The 22,570-nt window shown below is 41.6% G+C and overlaps 1 protein-coding gene across 2 annotated transcripts in view; it reads left to right on the forward strand.

Annotated features, from left to right (window-relative positions):
* The window catches only part of tle2b (TLE family member 2, transcriptional corepressor b), an 81,372-nt gene that overhangs the window by 32,074 nt on the left and 26,728 nt on the right, over positions 1-22,570 (forward strand). For both annotated transcript variants that reach the window (XM_041934587.1, XM_041934588.1), the window contains exons 5-6: positions 18,562-18,624; positions 20,726-20,800. In XM_041934587.1, the coding sequence (XP_041790521.1) occupies positions 18,562-18,624; positions 20,726-20,800 (138 nt within the window). The remainder of the gene's footprint in view (positions 1-18,561; positions 18,625-20,725; positions 20,801-22,570) is intronic.

The following is a 22,570-nucleotide window of genomic DNA, read 5'->3' on the forward strand; positions in this document are numbered from 1 at the left end:
AAAAGGTTAGCAGTAAGTTGTCAGTTTGGCAGTAAATGTACAGTATAGGCTACAGTTTGGTGTCAGTGAATAAGTGCTGCAGCAAGAAGAGTCTCAAGACCAAGAAAAGTCTCGTCTGTTGTTTCCCACCTGCTGGAAAAAATTAAAGGGGTTAGCCCTGAAGGCCCGGTAACAACCCCGCCCACATTTAAGAACACCGTCTCTGGTGGAAACACAAAACACATCTAGGGTTTAGATCGGTTTTTGAATGAGTTATATATGAATTCCAAGGGTACTATACCCAGAGTCTTTGGTGGAAACGTTGATTATAGTGCTGCTATTGGGTGGAAGGTACATCTGTACCTCCGTACGTGTTTCAGAGAGTTTCTGTCCACTTTGGCTGTAACAGCTCCAGACAAACACATGGAAAGTACACAAAACACCATACAACACTATAGATCATCTCTTTTAAATTCCATAGCTACTGTATAAATCACCTCACATCCCAGTTTCATGTCAGCTTTCAGGGCTATAAGAAAAGGGTGGGTCATTGTTCTCATACAAGTATTCAGGACTTAAAATCATCTTAAATCCTGGTTATCTTCATATCGATTTAAGATGAATATGAACTGTAATGTCTGGAAAAGATTATAGCTTGTCTCACCTTTTAAATCAGAACAAGATCTGGAATATGTCAGCAAAAGCTCCCATTTTTTCTGCCTCAAAAATGTGAAATTGTCCTCTCTGCTCCTCATGTTTTATTCTGCATTCTTCCAAGATCCAAACTGAGCCCTAGTCTCATGGACCAAAGACGTGAGCCACATTCAAAATCAGGAAACCTCAACGGGACATTAGGTTTGAGTTGTTTTGCTGGAAAAAAAAAAGAAAAAGGAAAAAGGACACATGTGAACAATAAAAGTGACTGATAGATGAGATAGATTGATTCCTAAACCCCATGGCAACATGGGCACATCCATTGACAAAGCAGTAATCAGAAAGTGGGGGTGAGAGACAGACGGCCAAGAGAGTTAAGAGACCAAAGAGGGCAGAATGATAGAAAAGTACTTTAAAAGTATAGTTTTACCAGCCACCAGTCATTTCATACCGAATGAAGCTAAATTGCTACTGTATTTAAAAAGAAAATAGTGGTTGGGTCAATGCCTGTAGTCATTTATCTTCACTGTTCATAATGTCAGTTACAATTAACATAAAATGGCACTTTATTGTTCTCCAGTAGGGAAATTTAAGATTTCAATAAAGAAACTTAAAACAAATGAAGCATGAATTTAGTAAAAGCAATTTATTTCTTCTTATTTAATTAGGACTTTTAGTTGAAACCATTTTGATCAAATGACCAAAATTCTAATATGCTACCAAAGAACTGACCACTTTTATATTTTGCTGGGCTAAACCACCAAGCAAAATGCAGAAACAGTCGTACTTTAATTACAAGGAGAGAGACTGTTACCCCACAGTGAAGACACAGGAAAGGAACAGAGATAAAGAGAGATAAAAGGAGAGAGGGAGTTGGCTGGCAACAAAGCCAGGCAGAGCTGGACTGTCAGCTCTTGTCGCCAAAGAGAAGAAATGCACTGGGGTGCTGGCTGCACCTCTGAGAGATGGACAGAGGAGGAGGAGGAGGAGGAGGGAAGAGGGGATAGGTGGGAAAGATGACAGAGGGAGGCCAAGGAGGGAGAGTGTGGAAAATAGGAAGAGCGGAAGGAGAGAGAGGGAAAAGGGGTAGGTGGTGGGGATGACAGAAGGAGACCAAAGACAGAGAGTGAGAGTAACAAAGAGAGGAATAAGTGAAGAGGAAGAGGGCCTGGCATCAGGAACTGGTGAACAAGGCTGAGTGAGCGGGGGGACTATGAGAAAGTGGAAAGGTAGAAAAAGAGTACATGTTTGAGCAATGGGGAGAAAAAGAAAGTGGTTCCAAGAGAAAAACAAGAGAGATGGTAAAAAGGTTTAACAAGAGAGGTGAAAGGAGAGCCAGTGAGAGCGAAATATGAGCCAGATAGTAAGAGAGACCTTACAGTATCACAGATTGAAAAAGAAACTGAAGTGGAAATTGACAGAAATCGAGTAAATGTAAGAAGGAAGGGAGAGAGCGAGAGTGTATAAAACGAAGGAACGAGTATGAAAAAGGATATCAGAAAGGGACATTGATAGGAAAAAGAGATAGCATAAGCAATGTGAAAGAAAAAGAGAGTGGATGAGGATAAAACACAAAAGGAGAGGTTGTAGAGTAGAGGGTGTTACAAAGGGAGAGGGGATGGAAAAGTGAGTGGGATAGCTTGAAAAAAGTAAGAGTAAGATAATTTAGAAAAATGAGGACTTTGAAGATATGAGAGACTGCAAGAAGAGGAGAGAGCACAGTACAGAAAAAAGAGTAAAGGAGATAGAGAAACTGGAAAAAAAGCGTGAGATGGCGGGGAGAGCTAATGTTGGAAAAAGTGCGAGAGCGGGGATGAGAGGAAAAGAGGGGATAGAGATTAATTGAACGGATGAAAGAGGAGAGGGTAAACAGGAAGGATGGAGCCTTAGAAGAGACAGATAAAGACCTCAGAGAACAGATGAGGGGGAGAAAAGAGATGGAGATGAAAATTAGAGCCAAGAAAAGGAAAGCAACGGAGGGAGAAGGAAAGAAAGGGGGAGGGCAGTCAGGAGAAAGACGGAGATAGGGGGAGAGAGAGACATCAAGGGAGGGAGGGGAGCTTTGAGCCGCAGTGAGAAATAATGAATCATGAATAGATTTAACAGTATCTGCTCTTATTTCCTCTCCTCCTCCTCCTCCTCCTCTTTCACCTCCCTCCAGCTTCCTCCTAACATCCTGTCGAGATCACTGCCATTGCCTCTCTCCCCTCTCTCTCTAGCACACGCTCTGTCATTATCAGTGGCAGGGCCATCGCATGTCCCGGCATTAATTGAGCTGTAACAGTCCTCCTGTGCCTTCCTACCTTCCCTTTTAGCCTCCTCTGCTTCTTCTCTCTTCCCCATCCCTCTCTCTTTCGCTCTTTAAATTTCGCACTTGCTCTTTATCTTCACCCCCTTTCCCGCCCCTCTCTTTCGCTATCTTGATCTCCCCTCGTTTCCTTTCTATTTCTCTTCCTCCCTCTCTTCTTCTCTCTGCCTCTCTCTTTCTCTGATGATTGTATCTGAACTATATGAAGGCACAGAAAAGATAACATCTTCCCCCCTCCTCCTCCTTCTCCTCCTTCTCCTCATCTAAGCTGTATGGATGCATTGAAGCACATGCGCATGCACGCACACGCTGTCACATTATCTCACTTGGTTCACTTCCATTATCATGTCATATCATATCATATATATACTAGCGGTATCCCCAGAGGAGCGAGGGAGGCTATAAGGACTTTACACTGCTCTCTGTGGTTGTTCTATATTCATTGATATTGCACTTCTGGGGTCTGGATAGTTATTGCCTGTGTCCCCCGCTACGTGCAGACGCACAACATGTATATTCAGTGACTTTGTAATTCAGTCATACTGTGGATTCACAGTGGTTGGCACAGGGAAGCTTCCAGATGTGATGCTGGGCTGTATGTATTGTTGTAAGGTGTGTGGTGAATGGGTTGAAGCAGGTTTTGTATTGACAGCTGATTCTAGCTGCAGGACAACAGGATGATGGCGGGAGGAGAGGAAGAATAGATGCTTTGTTAGACTTGGGTCCCACAAGAGCTTGTGTCCAGAGTGCAGCCTGGGAAAATATGAAAATAGAGACGGCAGGAAGGGAATGAAATATGTCTTTCCTTCCATCAGCAGCTAACTTCAAAGGGCCATTAAACAAAGAAAAACACACATTAACTCACTGGTCTTGCAGCAGTAGAACATTAGACCGTACCCAGATCAGATTAGGCTAAACATAACTCGGACCTGCCGACCCAACTCAAGTCCTCCTAGGTCAGGTCTCTGTTTCTCATGAAGACCTAATTGTGTGAAACAGTTAAACAGTGGGCCTTCTATATGATCTAGATGAAATGTTTACTGTTTGTAGGCTGTACAGTTAAAATCTCTGTGCACAGATTGACATTTCCCTCACTCTGCAGTTAGTTTTATTCCACCTGTTGGGACACAACAACTTACTGTATTGTTAATCTTATCTTATCATATTTAAATTTTTGATTACTGAATATCAATAAACTGGACTGTCATGTATTTTGATGGCAGGGAAAGAGTAATGCCTTGCTTTCTACTTAAGCTGCATCTTTTACAATGAGTGATCTTAGGCAGAAAACAGCCAGCTGTTTGTATGTGCAGGTTTGATGCATGCTGTTTTACTTCCTGGCCTTGCAAGCTGAAACAACCTTGTGTCTGAATGGTAACATTTCTGTCTTCTTTCTTGCAATGAAATGTCTGTTTTGACATGCGCACCTATACTTTGCAGTGTGTTTTTCAGTATGGTAATGGGTGATTTTAGCAGAAGGGTCCATTATTTCTTTACTGGGAAAGTGTCCCCCAGTAGGCACCAGGGGGCCAGCGGGGAAGCTACTGTGGCAGCATTTCAATAACAGCCTAGGTAAGTGTTTCTGAACGACTGTGTTGGGACCTGACAATGCATCCCAAAAAAGATGACTGTAAGGGTTCATCCTTACACTGCAACTGTAGGTACACCATACCCACTCCTTCCAGAAATAAACACCACATTTTAGTGTCTTAATTTTGCCCGGAAAGGGAACAGCAGTGCATGAAAAACACATGGCCTTAGCTAATGTTGCATCATTCATTTTTTCTCCTTCTCAGCCGTCACTGCACAATCATATCACTAGAAACAGGAAAATCCCCAAATTTGGATGACTCAGTGTTGTTAATGCATTATGATTGTGCATGTACAACCATTACTGCTTTTAGGTGTGTATAAATGTCTTCCTGATTTATTTAGAAATCGATATCCCAAGGAACCAAGTGGCAGACTTTCCGAGTCAAGCCAGCGTTGTGGCTGATTGAAATACCACGTGCACAACTCTGAAATCTTGTGCTTTTTACATAAGGTTCCACATTAAGCTGTGACACCAATTTAGGTTTGCAGGAGAAATTGTTGATGTTAGGAAGCTGGTTTTGTTGCATATTTGTTTGCTTTTTAGTAGCCTAGTACAGCAGGATGTAAGGCAACAAGGCTCCTGGGCATCGAGGGTGCTTAATGAGAGATTAGACGGCAAGAACCTGGAGGGGCCTGTGTAGTTGAAAGCTGGGTCACAATTGAATTTTTATAAAGGTTCATGCTGCACTATACTAGCCTTCTAGGTGGTTAGGACACAAACAAACTGTTCATGTAACTGGAGGATGAAAGCAGACTGCTTATTTATACTTTTTGTTTGATTTTCAGTTAAATTCACAGAAATATAATTCGGAAAACCCACAAAAACCCAATCTGCTGTTCACGAGTATTAAAATGTACACTGCTTAGTAAAGGTATCATAGAAATCAGAATAACAAATACCAGTGCTCACAGTCCCATCACAATTGGCAGCAATGTAAAAACCAACCAAGAAACAGATAAAAGGAAAGGAAACGAGCAGAGCAAAGAAAACCTAACAAGAAAATAGATCCTTATTACTAAGTGCACAAACTTCTTTCTATTAATATTGATGACAGCTGTACAGTATTTAAATAAAGGTGTCCATCATAAAAAACATAAAAATCTCAATCCATGTAAGAAAGAAATATTTATAGCATGCAAACATCTGAATGTAAAAGCTGTCTTTGACAAGATCCTTTAATAGAAGGCCAATTTCGATCCTATAAGAACTAAGGGTTTGTGCCAAAGTTTAGTTTACTAACAATGCTGCTCCTCAGTCCACATACAGAACCTGTAATCATTAAAACTTGGATTAGAATCTGTTAGTACTGTCCCAAATTGGGCTGTGCTGTTATTTTTATCCTGTTCATCTCTCTTACACATTCCCATGTTTTGGCAACATTTATTAATTTTTTGCGAGCTTGTTCCATAAGTGTTTCAAATACTCTGCATTCACGTAACAAGTGAGACAAAGTTCTCCTTTTACACATTCTTACCTTGAACTAAATATTCAGTCTGAGAAATCTGACAGTCAAATCTTGACACCTGAGACATTTTGATCATGGAGGAGGTGAAAAAATGAGAGCTGAAATTCCTTTGCCTTTAAATGTTAAATACTTTTTTAAAATCCACCACAATAATTTAACAGGTTGACATGCTGAAAAGAGAGTGAGCATCCAGTTCATGAAAGGTATTAGTGTGTCCTTGAAGTGATGGTGATCCTCTAGCTGGTTACTAATTTTAAGCCATTTAGGATAATAGCAGCATGAGTTAAAAGCCTAAAAATGACCAGCTAGGAACCCAGTAAGCCAAACATCAAACACCAACCCACTCCTTAAGTAATGGACATTATACAGCAGACTGCTTAGTAGACAGACTTCTTACTTAAACCAGCAGCTCTTTGCAACCTTGGGTCCTGACCTCCACAGTGAGTCACTGTAATTAATACTAATCAGGATATCATTGATCAGTGGTGAATCATTTGCTTTTTCCCCCTCTTTATACTACAATAAAGAACACTGCCATACGAACGCCAGGTACACACACTAGGGACAGGATATTATAAGAATCAGTGTTAGCATATATATAGACTTAACTTGCTGTATCAGAATGCTAGATAGAGGGACAGTGTGGCTCACACACAGGATATTATAGGAAGCTGTGTTTGATAGTCAGGATGCTCGGCAGCCAGACTGTTTCCCCTGTGGACTCCTGAGGACAGATGAAGCAGCTGGCTGTCCTTCCTTCCTGCTCCTTCCTTTCATTTCACCACCACACATATGAGGCTGAGGGTGTGGGAGCGTGTGTGTGTGTGTGTGTGCATGCGCGTGTGTGTCTTTGTGTGACAGAAAAGAGTGAGTAGCCCATTCCTTCTTTTACACTCTGTTGTGTGATAGTTCATGTTATATAGCAGCAAACAATGTTAGCATTATTGGCAATTGTAGCAGTCATGCAATTTAAATGAACATCTGTGAATCGAGCTGAATGAAAGGGAGCAATGCGAAAGAAAAAAAGATGGAGAGACTGTGAACAGAGCGAAGAAATAAACTGAGAAAATGAATAAAACAGGAACAGGGACTGAGGAAGATTAAGACAGAGTACAAACAAGCAAGAGAGGGAGATCACATGAGAGAATGTTTATCTGTTTGTGGTGTATAAAAGTGTGTGTGCGCATACGCTTATCCTCTCGCCTAATTAGCCCGAGCTGTCTAGCCCTTTTATGCGTGTGTGTGTGTGTGTGTGTGTGTGTGTGTGTGTGTGTGTGTGAGTGTGTGCGTGTGTGCGTGTGTGCGTGTGTGCGCGCGTGCGTGCGCGTGCGTGTGCACGCGTTGGTATATTTGGCTGAAGTTGCGACCTGAATCCTCATTTCATCTGGGAGAGGGTGAATGAGAATGAGAAAGAAAGTGAGAGAAAGAGTGCAAGCGAGAGATGCCTTCATTTTCAACTCACCGCTTTGGTTCGTAATAGGATTGGGCTTCTCTCTCTTTCCCCTTTTTCTTCCTCCATCTCACTCTGTCCATCCCCTCTGCCTCCTCTTTTCTCTCCCTGTCATTCCCACCACCCAGTCAGTCGATAATCCTGCGGTTGTGGCTTGAGTTTTTCTTCAATTTTTTTCTAAATGATTTTATTTAAAGGGCTGGATTAGGACAAGCCTGCATATGTGGGTCAACTAGAACAGCCTTTGAAGAGGTCAAATGACTTTGTGTGAGTGTGTGTGTGTGTTTATGGTATGTGTTTGCACTCTCTCTGATCATTGGTGTATGCAGTCCCTCTTTGCACATGTTGTAGCATCTGTGCTCTGTATGTGTGCAGCTTTGATGTCCCTCCCTCTCGTACCGTGTGTGAATGCCTGTGCATACATGTGTAACAGAGCTCATTTGTGAATAATGAGGCATAGAGAGCGGGACAGGGTGTGATATAACCCTTTAGGAATGATAGAAAATAAGTTGAGAGAAGGAAGAACTGTGAACAAGAAAGAGAGAAAGATGAGATGAGAGAGAAAACGAGTGATTAAATTCCCAGGGAGCTAGCCTTTTAGCGTAATGGCTTTGTCACTCTGGCAGAAGGGCTATGAGTAGCTACACAGACTGCATTGGCTTATCTGTGTGTGTGTGCGTGTGCGCGTGTGCGTGCGCGTACGTGTGTGTGTGTGTTAGTGCATGCATGTGAAAATAATAGTGCAATAACATGTGCAATAACAGTATTTGGTTAGGATAGAAGCTTTTTTGGCAAGATAGTGACATGGCTGTAAAAATAGCAGGGTTCAGACTGAAATATCTCAACAACTAATGGATTGATTGCCATGCTATTTTGTACAGATATTCATGGTCCCCAGAGGATGAACCCTACTGACTTTGCCATCTACAACTCGCTTTTCGCCTATCCTCTGAAATATCTCCTAGATGGATTCGCACAAAATTTTGTACAGTCATGGATTACACATGATGTGGGAACACGATGCAATGTTTTATTTTTATATCACCAAATCATAACAGAAGTTATCTTGAGGCACTTTTTATGTAGAGCAGGTCTAGGCCATACTCTTTATGATTTACTGAGGTCCAACAGTTCTCACCATGAGCAAGCACTTCAAGTTACCAGTTTACTGGATGAATTGTCACTAAATTTGCTTCAAACTTTTATGTGCCCCAAAAGCTTAACTGGTGATCCCTTAACTCTTGTCTGGCACCAACATCAGCTCAAAACTTTTAATTTGTCCAATACTTTGTGCTGTTGTCAAATACCTGCAAAGTGAATGACATTCCCATCAGCTTTACATTTGTTTACTGCTAATTTAGCATGCTAACACACCAATCTAAAATGATGAACATGGTAAACACATCTGCTAAAGATCAGCATGTTAGCATTGTCTTCATGAGCATGTTTGCATGCTGATGCTAGCATTTACCATAAAGCATTTCTGTGCGGCCATACAGAGCAGCTAGCATGACTGTAGTTGTACATCTTCGACGTTTTAGTTTAGTTCAGTTGGTTTTAGGAATAATTATCATAATAATGACTGTCACTGTAGCCAAGACCACCATATGTGGGTCATGTCTCCAACGGTGAAGGCAAATGAGGTGTCATTTTGAAATATAGTGGGTGAACATGAAGAGAGGAGGCTCCGTGTTATCACAGATAGTATCAACTGTATCCTTGGTGTGATTTGTTCTGCAGCGAGAAACTGAGGTTTGCAACAGGGGAAGTCACAGCAGCAGCTGTGCTGAATACAGTGAAGATCTCTCTTTTGTTTGCAGAATTCCCTCAGTCTTTTTTCCTTTTGGTATTCTGGATCAATTACACCAGTGGAGGTATGAGTACTAATGTGTGCAAAAGTCTGATGTTCCAGTACTCAGTGTGTACCAGCCCAGTTGTGTTGTTCTGCACCACAGAGGTGTGTAATAACACCAAGATTCATTAGCTTTGTGTGTATGTGGAAGTTCGTGAGTGATGTGCACATTTTTGCATGCCCTAACATGCATGTATACTGTGCAGCCAGCTACTCTGGCTACTTTGTGTCTGATTGCATGGCGGCCGACATGAGTTTGAAGCCGTATGCAGTCTGTCAATGCAAGCTGGTGAGCTGGCACAGTGTGAACATGACTAATAGCTAGTGTATAATATAGCGAGAGAGACACACACACACACACAGATGGAGAGAGAGAGAGATATGGTTCTAGTTGGTTGTAAAACTGCAACCCCGACTGTGAGCTACAGATTTTGTGTCTCAAAGTCACATGCCCTAGAAAGATGTGTGTGTGTACAGTATGTGTATTTTTTTTTGTACTGCATGTGCATTCGTATATTGCAGAGGCATGTGTGTGGACAATACATCTATGTCCATACATGCCAGCATTCGTGTGAAGTAATTGATAGTACATGTTGGTAACTGTGCTGATTATCCTCCGAAGTGTCAGTCTGTGTGTGTGTGTGCATGTGCATGTGCATGTGTGTGTTGGTGGGGAGGGGTAGAAGTGAGCTGTCTGTCTGTATTTTTCATTCTAAATGTTTCTGCTGCCTGGTCTGCTGCCTATCTTGTATTCTTACTGCACTGAAGGTTGAATCTGTGTTTTTATGTGTGTGTATGTGTCTGAGGAAGTGTTTTTGTGTGTGTTTGTGTGTGTGTGTATGCGCACGCTTGTTGGTCTCATGCTGGGAGGCTCTGCTTGCTCTGCACACAGCTCTTTGTATGTGTGCTCTCCTCTGCTCTGTTTGGATTGGCTTTCTGTGTGCCTGTGTTGCTTTTGTGTGTGTGTGTGTGTGTGTGTGTGTGTGTGTGTGCGCGTGCGCACACATGGCTGTTTGTGGTGACTTGTGTGTGTGTAGTTGTATTTGTGTGCACAATTCTAAGAGTGCATGTGTGCACGTGTGTGCCTTTTAGTGTTTTTGTGTGTGAGCGCACGTGTGTGTGTGTTTTGTTGTTTGTGTGTGCTTTGCTGCTCCCCTTCCTCTGCCTCTCTCTCTTTCTCTGTTTCCCTTCCTCTCCTTCCAGAATAGAGGGGCCATCAATCAGAGGCAAGAGGGATAGAGGAAGGGAGGGAGGGGAGGAGGAGGAGGCGAAGAGGAGGAGAGGAGTTGGCTCAGCGCCAGGGAAGAGGAGCTGGCAAGCTGCCCAGAGGAGAGTGGGAGAGAGAGAGGGCCGAGAGAGGAAAACAAGACTGAGCAAGAAAAGAAAAGAGAAGGAGGGCGGAGGGAGATTCTGGTAGAGAAGGAGGGCAGAGAGATAGAGCAAGAAGGAGAAAGAAATGAAAGAGAATGAGATGGAGGGCAGAGAGAGAGAGCAAGAGAGCATGGCCAAGTGCACTGAGGGAAAACAGAGCATGAGGACACAGAAAGAGAGAGAGAGAGAGATACTGTGGAAGTAGAAAAATGAGCCAGCAGAATGGAGAAAGAAAAAGGCTGATTGCATGGAGTGAAAGAGGAAAGAGAGGAGGAGGTGGGGGCTTGAAAGAGAGGAAGCAGGGCTGGCTTTTTTCATTGAACAGCTCTGTGCCTACAACCCCAATCAGTGGTGATTAGTATGGCATTGGCTACAAATATTTACCTTAAACTGTTCACAGAGGGGAGAGCAGTCCAATTAGAAAGCAGGGAACAGAGGATTGTGTTTGTGTGTGTGTTTGATATGTACACACCCTCTGACTCCTGGAAATACATGAGGGTGTTCTGCAGCCATACAGATGCAGTGCACAGACTGTGAGGCAATGTAGCATGCAGTATGTCCAAAATCAGTCCATAGCATGTACACGTCTTTTTGTTAAAAATTCCCCAATCCAATGCTTCGATGATGATTCATATTGCAAGTACCCGAAACCATTATTGACTACTCAGTATAAAGTGAACTGTTGAGTGTATGGCAGCAACTAACGATTATTTTCAATTTGTAGTTATCTGCATTTCTTTCATTTGCTTGTCAGGTGTCATGAAATAGTGGAAAATGCTGGTCACTATTTCTTAAAGCCTATCATGATGTCAAATGGTAGTCCAAAATATTCAGATTAATGCCATATAACTTAAAGAAAGCAGCAAAATCCTCACAATCGAGAAGTTTGAAGTAGATAGTGTTGGCATTTTCTGCATGCAAAGTGACATCATTCATTATTAGATAATTATTAATTTTATGTTGATTGACTAATCAATTAACCAACTATTTTTCAGCTTTAATTTATTGTTTATTATATGGGAAATGTGGCATCATAGGAAATGTAAAGGTCAGAGCCTCAGCACTTTTCCTGTCACCACAGAACCATTTTGTATAACCTTCTTTCTATCAAGGTAAAGTTGACTGGGCATGCATAATTTTTTCCATCAACATCATGCATCATATTCTGTGGCACACAATCACTTTTGAAGTTGGCAGCTAGAACCGGAGTCTTTTACAGTTGGAGGTTAAGATGTTTCTCCTTCCGAGGATTCAAACCAGCATCTATTTGTGTAACAAGCCAGAGAGAGGTGCTAGGAATAGAAACAGGAGCTACGAGAGGTGGGCAGAGATTTTTGTTGAGAGCAATTAGAGTGAATAGAGGAGTGGGGTATCAGTCACACACATACGCCCCCCGCCCCCCAAAAAAACCTGGCTCACTCAGCCGTAGTGGGACTCAGAGGCTGGCACAGCTGGCAGTGCCCGAGCACACTGGGCACCATCTCTCTCCTCCCGTGCCAACCTCAACCCACGCTCATCACATTCAAATTCACCAAGCTTTATTGGCAGGATGAACGCGGTCACTGTTGCTTGCCGTCATGCTGGGAGAACAAATACAATGCTGATCTTTCACAGGGAAGTGGCTTCCCCGTTGATCCAGTTCAAGTTCACTTTGGTGTCACGAGTGAAAAGTGTACGAGGAAAAAACACGAGCTTGTTTTCTGTCAGTTCATCCTTCCTTCTGAGCTCGTCTGCGTTTCTGGTCTCGATGAGAGGGCATTACATGTGAACCTTCATATATCACTTTCTGCATCTTTCCAAGCCTCACGATATGCTACAGTTATACAACACCAGACGTGTTGTCATTCCAAGCATTTGAATAAAAATAGCTAGGGGGCAAATCTTACTCCAATAGGCCCCCCTCCCTCTAAGACAAGTTTAGTCTTTGTCAGAGCAGTCAGGCGCCGGCTCATTATTCAAAGAAAATTCCACGTGCAGACACACCGTTACACCATCAGCCTGTGATGGCTTGTTTTGTGAGTGAGTGTTATTATTTTCTTTTCTAGTGTGCCCACCGCCTTATCTACCCACCTGTCTCGTCTATTTCCACTCCAGTTAGTCATCTACTACATTTCCTAGAATGCCTTTTGACAGCCCTCACAGAGCAGGCAGGAGCGTTTTGCATTTGCGCTGTGGGTTAAACATGTGGGTGGAGAGAGAGCACTAGCAACAGCGATACCAATTGCAAAGTAAGTGAAGGAGAATGAGTTTCGTCTAGTCAAGAAAAATTGAGAATTACGCCTCTTGTACAAAGCTCAGCTCTCTGCATTGTATTCTGGTCTGCTGAGCCGCGTGTTGTTGTAGAAATTGGTTCCGCTGCTTCTTGTACTCTGATGGATTTCTTCCTGATTGACAGTTGAATGCAGATTCGCACCAAATATGACCTTTACTTTGTGTGTTTAAATTTTCACAACAATGAATTGTTTGAAGTTTCCCAACATGATGTCGCATCATGTACGACCGACCAGCTATTGCAGAATTAATAAGTTTCAAAAAACAGCAGTGGGCTCAGAAAATTCTGTGCACATCAAATGCTTTATTTATTGTTCTATGAAGTGTTATTTTCCACATTCTTGCGTAGTAAACTCATAAAACCTGACAGGATTCACAGTCTTAGTTATTGCCCTCAATGCTGTATTATTTTTTTCTCATAATTTTGCCATTAATAGTCCGGAGTGTGTGATGTGCTACAGGGACAGCAGAGAGCTACAGTCAACTTTTCTTGCCTTTTTCATTTGATAGAGACAGATGGAGACACACCTGTCCCTCAACAGGCTTTAACCATCGCTGCCTATTTGCAGAACGTTGCTTGACTCCGCTTCTGCCAAGTTGCAGAGATTTCTCCACTGGCTGTGACACTGCTTCCTGTTGCTTCGTGTCTCGTCAGTGATCATTTGAAATGGATCAATACAGTTTGCTTTGTCTGTATTTGTAAGTGCTGGTGTGAACATGTGGTTACTGGCAAGCTCTTAGTATTACTTTTGTTTTTTTTAAATAATTTGATTTGTAGGTAGACTTCAGTTGATGCGACCAACCAAGAAACCCTGTCAACATAGAAAATGTGCACATGGTATTAGTATAGGTATTAGTATTTGATATATAGGTGTGTGTGTGTGTGTGCATGTGTGCATGTGTGTTGCGTTTTCACACATTTCAGGTTGTATCATTATGCAGCAACAAGGCACTGTGATCATATAAACGTTTTGGTGGCTGTTATTATCATCCTGTCAATGATCTGACGAGATGACAAGTCTGAGCACGCTGCCTGTGTGTGTGTGTGTGTGCGTGTGTGCGTGTGTGTGGTGTGTGTGTGTGTCCCTCAGGCTCCGACAGGCTAATATGCACCACAGCTTCTGGAACAGGCTGTCCTTGTCCTGCAGTACATTTCTTCTTTTTTTCTCTCTGCTTCTGTTTATTCTCCTTTAACCTTACTTCCAATTTGCATTCCTTCATCTCTGTCTCTTTTAGAGAATAATTTAAGACATTTTTGCTCTTCTAAATGAATAGCTGTTGTGTCCTTCTTTCTCTCTCTTATTGACAATTTTAACTCTGTTTCCCTTAAAGCCTCTCTCTTTTCTCAGTCTCTCTGTGTCCCAATGCCAGTTGGCAGCTTATCTGCCCTCAGGTGTTTATTGACCAGCCCCCTCTCTTCCTTTGTATCTACCCATCCATTCATCCCTCCATCCGTTCATCCCTCCATTCGGCCAGTCTTTGCCAGTGCTCCCTGGTGGCTTTGCTTTGGCAGGGCTGTGGAACGAGACTGTGCCGAGTTGTTTCTGACACCTGGCCCAGCTCAGACTGCTTCAGCCCGGCTCACTTTCCCTCTATTGTTAACCCATCGGCTGATTGGCGTCTTGCACTCATAACACCATCCACCACTCTCAGCCAGAACGAGGAGTTGGTGAGATGCTGCTTTGTTGCAGAAGTTGATCAAAAATGTGCTCGGGTAGTACATAAAACCTTGATTCCAAAAAAGTTGGGACACTGTGTAAAATGTAAATAAAAATAGGATGAGATTAATTGCAACTGTGTTTATTGATAACAGTTCCACAAAATGTTCCTGAGCCCATGCAGTAACATCCTTTATACAATCATGTGTTCACTAACTGGTGAACCTCGCTCCATCTTTACTTGTGAACAACTGAGTCTTTCAAGGATGCCCCTTTCATACCCAATCATGATACTATCACCTGTTACCAATCAACCTGTTTACCTGTGGAATGATCCAAACAGGTGTTTTTGGAGCATTCATCAACTTTCCCAGTCTTTAGTTGCTCCTGTCCCGAATTGTTTGAAATGTGTCCCTGGTATTAAATTCAGAACAAGCAGATATTTCCAAAAAAAGAAATGAAGTTGATGAGGCAAAACATTAAATATACTGTCTGTATGGTTTTCAATGGAGTATATATATCGAAACGGCTTAGCAAATGATCACATTATGTTTTATTTAGATTTTAAACAGCATGAATTCATATTTTTCTTAATAGCAATTGATCAAACAAATCAGTATATAGAAATGGTTACTAACAGTGCTAAAACTGCTTAGAATTAACACCCAACTTTGCAGCTTCATGCAGCTTTAGGTAGCTTTTATATTATAGTCTGCATGGTGCCCATCACAGGTTTCCATGGTTCCTCCCTAACTAGTGCAATGGGCAGCCAAAAACTCTAAATATTTATAACGTATGAAACACAGAAATGGAATCCTATTCCTAACATCTCTTTCACTATGCTTGATATGCTATGTGGCTAAAGTCATTCATCAGTATCACCACTGGTCACTTGGAGATCCATTTATCAATTAACTAATCACTTCGGAGCTTGTTAGAGCTAGTTTATTTTGCCTGTGGATAGCGTTTTAGCTGACAAGGCCACACAAATTGGCTGACTTTCCTTCTGTTGTTGCAGAGATATTCCATATTGAAAACTGCACTGAAAGACGAGCTTCTCTTTCCTTCTTCTTTTTAATTACATCTATTGGTATAGCTTTCAATCAAACTCATGGCCTCTTTAGAAATGTTCAATGAAAGCAGCTTCATAGAACGGCCATGTTCAGGTCAGTTCTATCCGATTCTAACTCGCGTTCCAGCATCAAACCTGTCAGATTGGCTTTTATCTGGCCAAAACTGAGCCAGGTCGTCTGAAATGATCTGTGGCCTGAGGACAATCTGTGGTTCAGTAGGCGGCAATGTGGTGTAGTTGTAGAGATACAACTGAGGGGAGGACAGTTGATGCAGAATAGATACTGCAGTCTATGTAAGTGAATTAAATGAAAAGGGTGTAATGTACAACCTTTATCAACAAAGTTTTGCCATTTGTCCATGAATGGAATATTTTGGACCATAGATTAGTGATCAGCAGCAGTGAACCATCCTTTTTTTCATGTTGAACCATTTTGCAAGTTGCTGCAATTCAAAGATTTAAAGCTCAAGTTAATTCAAACAGGGAAGCAGATATATTTGTGAGGATCCTGTTGAGGCTACCTGTTAACAAAGCCAACATGGCCAGCTCGCGCAGCCATTAATAGGCTCTGTCGGGATCATTGTCAGAGGTAAGAATCAATTTCAGCTATAATCTAGTGGTAAAGGTGGAAAAAACAGAAAGCAAAGAAGAGGATTAAGTCGAGTCAAGCAGACAAACACACAAAAGGGTTCTAAAAGAAATGAAATCAGTCGAAATACAGCAATATGAAATGATGCAATTTCCTATTGTAGAAATTCATTCTCTTCTGTTATCTCTGTTCCTTTCTCTGGCTGTCACTTTCCTCTCTGTGGTCAGGACACACATACTGTACATGCATATCATTCAAAACACACTGAGGAGCTTTGGCACAACCACCCACCTACACACCCGTACACACACACACACACACACACACACACACACACACACACACACACACACACACACACACACACACAATCACAATCAGCCAGCCTGTCAGTTACAGTCTCATCATGACTTCATAAACTGGCCTACACGCAGCTCTGTTCCAAGGACAGACAGTCTTATCACATCATACATGTGTCAGTGTGTGTGTGCGTGCATGTGTGAGCCTTTTCATGATGGTGTGTACAGCCCTGTCAGTCACTGCGCTGCCCTCCGTCACCCCTTTGCTGTCTTTCTCTCTTCTTTTTTAGTATCTTCAAGTGCCAGAAACATGTGTTCGTGAGGATAGAGGGAGAAAGAAAGCAGAATTGGTAGACGGAGGAAAGCTGAAAAATGTATGCATGTTGTATGGTTGTGGTAATGTGTGACAGCAAAGTAACGAAAGAAAAACACACAAGAGGGCGACTGATGTAAGAGGAAGAAAAAGGGCAGCTGAGAGAAAGGAGGGAGGATGAGTTAGAATAGAGAGAAAGTAATAATATAGAAAAATAGAAAGATGGGAGAAAATGAGACAAAGCGAGCAAGGGGGAGATGAGAGAGAGAGAGAAGGGGGGAGAGGGATGGGAGGAAGAGGATGAATAGGGTAATAATGGCTCAGTGTGAGAGCTGTTGTAGAAAAAGAGAGAACGGCTGAGTGAAGAAGAGAACAAAATGAGGCTGAGGGCACTCAGACAGATAGAATTAGACACACCGCAGAGGTTCAGTGTGTACATGTGTGAGTGTGTGTTTTAGCATGTGTATGTGTGTGACACAGAGAGTGTGTGCTTATGTTTTTATGTGTTTGCGTGTGCAGGCAGCTGTATTCTGTGGACGGTTACTAGGTTTGCCATGTGTGCTTGTGAGTGTGTGTGTGTTTCTGTGTGCATATGTAGTGTGTGTGTGTGTGTGTGCTGAGGTGAGAAAGAGCATTTTTATGGTTTTTACAAGTTTTAGGCAGTGAATAGTGCACTGTGGCAGGCGGAGAGCTTAAGAGAGGAATTCTTAGAGGTGTTCTGCTTTTTGTGGGTGTGTGTTCGTTCGCTCATATGTTTGCGTGTGTGCGTGAGAGAGAGTGAGAGAGGAAGACTGAAGTGGATGAGTGCGTGAGGCCGAGCCAAATGAGAGTGTGATGGCGCTAAAAGACCAGATGATGACTGGAGTGCTGCCTCCATCGTTCCACCTCTGCTGTTCACTCCCACCTTCCCCCACGTTGTTCTTCTCTCAGGGTGTTTTCACACCTGTGCTTTTTAGTTCGGTTAAATCGAACTCCGGTTCATTTTCCCACATGGTGCGATTCAAGTGTAAACAGGCTGCACTTGGGTGCGGACTAACGCAAGCACACTGAGAACCTTGAGAGGAGGTGGTCTCAGTCCAATCCCAATTGAACTATGGAGTTTTTTGTTTCTGGTGGGAACGTGATCCGATCTCGATCTGACCCGACTACCAGGTAATCCTCAAGTTTGAGCTAAGCGACTCGTTGTAGGTGCTCAGTCTTAGCCTCCTTGTTTGGCTAAGTCACCTGAAGGCAGCAGTCTTCTTTGCAAAGCATGAAGCGATATGTTATTTTCTGGACATTTCCTCCAAGTGCATAAGATGCCAAACCCATCTGATCAGTTAGCGGAGTGAGTGTTATCACGTGGTTTGTAGTTCTACGTTTTGGTTCTCTTGGGGGGGGTTTTTTGTGTTTGTGTCAGTTTGTGTGAGAGAGAACAGAAACTGAAGAAGGGGAAAACACTTGGTTTTCTTAGCAAATGAACTATAGGTGTGAAAACACCCTCAGTCTCATGGAGTTGTGACTGACAGAATGCTTTGCTCATTAGAAAGATGATTTAATGCAACAGAGGCTTAATGTGCTATTAAAGTGTATCATATTTTATGTTCATTATGTACTTTTTCCTCATATGGTATGCAACACAAGCATATATACAATTCTCTCTGGTTCTCTCTCTCTCACTGTCATTTCTCTCTCTTTGTATCACAGGCGGAGATTGTCAAGCGTCTCAGTGCCATCTGCGCTCAGATCATCCCTTTCCTCTCTCAAGAGGTAAGTGTCACCAATGGTAGATACACAGAGACACAAAATATGCACACACATAATCAGGAGACAGTTATTCACAACCCTATGTCATATTTTCTTTGCAGTCACAATAATGATTGAAATAGATGCTCAAGTTGGATAAAGTGTACAAAAACAGATGCATACTACTACTTTTACTTTAAAGATTTGAGTATTTCTTCCACCACTGTGAGGCTGTAGCTTGTAGTGAGTAGATTACATTACAGTTTGATGTGTAGATATTAAACATACAATAGTTCTTTTTTAGCATGTAGAAGTGTTAATTGACACAACTAACATTGTGCCAATTAACACTTTTCAAACATTTTTCACATTAATGTCAACACAGCCCATTAACCCCAGTTTTACTAAGTATATCTTCATTAAACACAACATCTGGCTCATCATGAAATAGAAGAAAGCAAAGCAAACATGTAAATTCAATTAATTATTGCACATGGATGAAACTAATTTGACTTAAACTGTGTTTGTTGTTAATTATTCTTTATTTTTTTGAAAATTTTTCAAAATGAAATTCTGGCTTATAATAAAAAGGAGGGCACAAAGGTATCCAAATGAGAGAATTATTTGAGTCTTGTGCAAAAAATATACAAAATATTTATATTTCAATCGGAACACTGGCACCATACTTTAGTATATGGTGAATATAATTTGCAGCTCTGCATTATGATCAAAGCAGCTTTAATCATATCAGCTGATGATCAGCTGATGTCTCATTGTGTAAACATGTGCTGTGAGCTGCATATCCTCATATGTGGTCCCGTGGTTTTGTACCAAATGATGTGTACAAGGTCAAAAGGTACTGATGTTAACAAATTCCCGCAGGTATCAGTGTCACTGGAAAGGCTACAGAAGTACTTATCATGTCATTCAAGCCAAATACAGTATAAAAGCATAAAGAAGGTTCTCCAACTTCAAGAGTATTATTAATAAATTCTATTGTTTTCAAAACATTTAGACCCCATTATCTTTAAATTAGATTAAATGAAATACAGCTACTCCTTAAAAACTTACGTTGGGCCCTCTTATCATTTGGCAACATTAACACCATTTCTTTATGTGTGCTTGACCTCCATTAATTGCTTCTTAAAGCTATGTTTTAATTTATATCTACTCAATACAACCGAAAAAGCAGGAGCAGGATTATTGAAGTTAATATTTCATTGTGTATGTATGTGTATGTGCATGTGTGTGGGTGTACAGTTCTCAGGTGTGTGCTGGTCGTACATGCAAGTGTGTAGACTGGAGCACAATGCACACACATTTCTGTGAGTGTGTGCTGATGAGTGAGCTCACTGGAGACGGGATGGTCGCAGCTCTGTCAGTTTGATCAATATTGACTGTGTGTGTGTGTGTGTGTGTGTGTGTGTGTGTGTGTGTGTGTGTGTGTGTGTGTGTGTGTGAGAGAGAAAGCACTGTTGCACACATGCATATTTGCGCTTGTGTGACTGATTACATTGGGATTTTGTGTAAACAGAACTGAGATTTTTAGTTAGTGTGACTTTGAGCGTGTGTGTTAGTGTTTGTGGCCATGCATTACTCATGCTGTGGGGACATAAATCTGTTGGCACGGTAACATTGTAGGGACTCACCTTCCTTATGTGGACAAAGTGCAAGTCCCTATAATATAAATCATTAAATTTTAGGGTGAAGACTTGGGTTAAGGTTAGGGTAAGGTTTAGGGTTAGGCAAGTAGTGCGGATGGTTATGGTTAAGGTAAGTCTCCACGAAATGAATGGAAGTCTATGTAATCCCCAAAAGTGATGGAAACACGACTGTGTGTGTTGTGTTGTGTGTAAAATGTATGGTTGCCAATTCTGTTTGTATTTTTACACCCTGTACAAGCAGAGTGTAGTTGTTGTAACACCTTTCCTCAAGTTAAGCTTGTGTAATGGTTCCTGCTGTGCTCCTCCAATATACATTATGTTTACTTGACACAGTGAACTGTAACATACAGCGTGGATACTAATGCAGTGCAACCTGCCTTTCTGCTTACTTTCTCTCTGTGGTATTGAATGTGTTTGTTTGTGTTTATATACTGCGTGTTTATGTGCGTGTGTGTGTGTAGCACCAGCAACAGGTGGTCCAAGCAGTCGAGAGGGCCAAGCAGGTCACCATGGCTGAACTCAACGCCATTATCGGGGTGAGTCACCTCCATTCGTTTTGACAATGCAAACACACACACGCCTACACACACACACATATTAACTAAGGATGTTCCTACCGATCTGACACAGTAGCACTGATGAGAGTCAGCTGTTTGAATTCTTTCATCACTGATCTATAAATACAGCATGTACATCAGAAGAAGAAGATGGCGATGTTGATTGTGCTAAATCTAGGTTTCAGTCAGGCAGGTATTAATTTACTAGGGAATGCTTTAATAGCATGCTATTAATTAATGTGGCTAAGGGCAATTTTTTTTAATGAAAATTGGCCTTTGAAGGATTTTTTTTTAATGTATCCATGTTTTAAGTATTCTGCAGCCGACCTGTTGGAATCAGATGTTAATCAGCATCTCATTCAGAATGTGGTGTGTATGTTCCTGTTGTCAAGTATTTTTTGCTACATCATGCCATTTATACCTTTGTTACAACTAGTCTGGTCTAGTGTTGCAAGCTGCCTGGAAGAAAAAGAAGCACCACCTGTCTTTTGACCATAACGCAATGATGACAAATCAAAATCCAAAACAAGTGGCAGCTTCCAGCGACAATCTCTGACCACATCTGGCCGCACTTTTTATACCAAAATCTAAAAAAGACAACAGTTGCATGATGAAGTGCTTGCTGAAAAGCACTGAGATCTCCCTTTTAAAAACTCCACTTCTTACCACCACAAGCATATAAGTTGCATATACTGTAGGTGAAAGTGTAGTTAGCTAGCTAAAGTTAGCTATGTTAATCTTTCATGTGTAATGTTTGTCTCTGATGTTAAGATAATGACATTAACTTGTAGCTTGTGGTCTGTTGGGCTTTTAAATCGCATGCTTTTGAAAGCAGTTACCCAAACGTAAGGGCCCATTTTAAAATGGAAAGAAGCTCATACATTAACTAATTTATTAATCAGGCACAGTTTTTACTTGAGTAGGTTTCTCAAGTGATGTTCACTTTTAATCAAGTAAAAGTAATTATACTTTTACTTGAAAATAGATTTTCAGTATACTGCCTGTTGTATAACCCTGAAGCGGCAACTGCAATGTCGCGTCCCGTTTTAGTCTATTTTTCTGGACCAATTGCTACATACAACTGGTATACAGCTGAATATACCAAGATGTAATGAATCACTGCTCCCAGTAAAACGCTTGGTGAGCAGCGATGCATAAAGCTCCTGGCTGCTTGGAGTTTAAATGAGTAACTATTAGTGTAAAGAAATATATGTTTTAGTGTGTAGCAGTCTTCTCAAAAATGACTAAGAAAACAAAGAAAGCAGTGACTGTAATCAGATCAGTTCATTTCTAATGTCATTAATTCTTGTCAGCAGACTGATCACATTACTGTCTACTTACTGTGCAACAACTGTCGCATGTACACTGCATCAATTAGAGCTCAGTTTCAAGGTTTGTGTGCTCAACACGTAGGTTCATCATCAACGCTCTCTGGACAGCATACATTTCATATTTGAATTGAATTGAAACTAACTTACACACAATAACTGTAGAGCTATACTGTCTACTTTTTACACAAATACACCTACACTTGCATGTAATAGCGCTTTAACACCTGACCAAGAGCAACATGCACATGCTTGTCTGCACATATATGTATGTACAGACACAGTGATGCTCCTGAGTGCCCTAGTAGATGGGGCTTTCCAGAGCTTGTCTGAGCACTGATCACATTACCGTCTACTTAAAGCCCTTTGTTCCTCCCAGCGCTACATCCACCGCTGTCTCTAAGGTGCGTGCTCGTCTAAG

This window comes from Chelmon rostratus, chromosome 4, assembly GCF_017976325.1.
Source record: "Chelmon rostratus isolate fCheRos1 chromosome 4, fCheRos1.pri, whole genome shotgun sequence".
In the NCBI taxonomy this organism is placed as follows: Eukaryota; Metazoa; Chordata; class Actinopteri; order Chaetodontiformes; family Chaetodontidae; genus Chelmon; species Chelmon rostratus.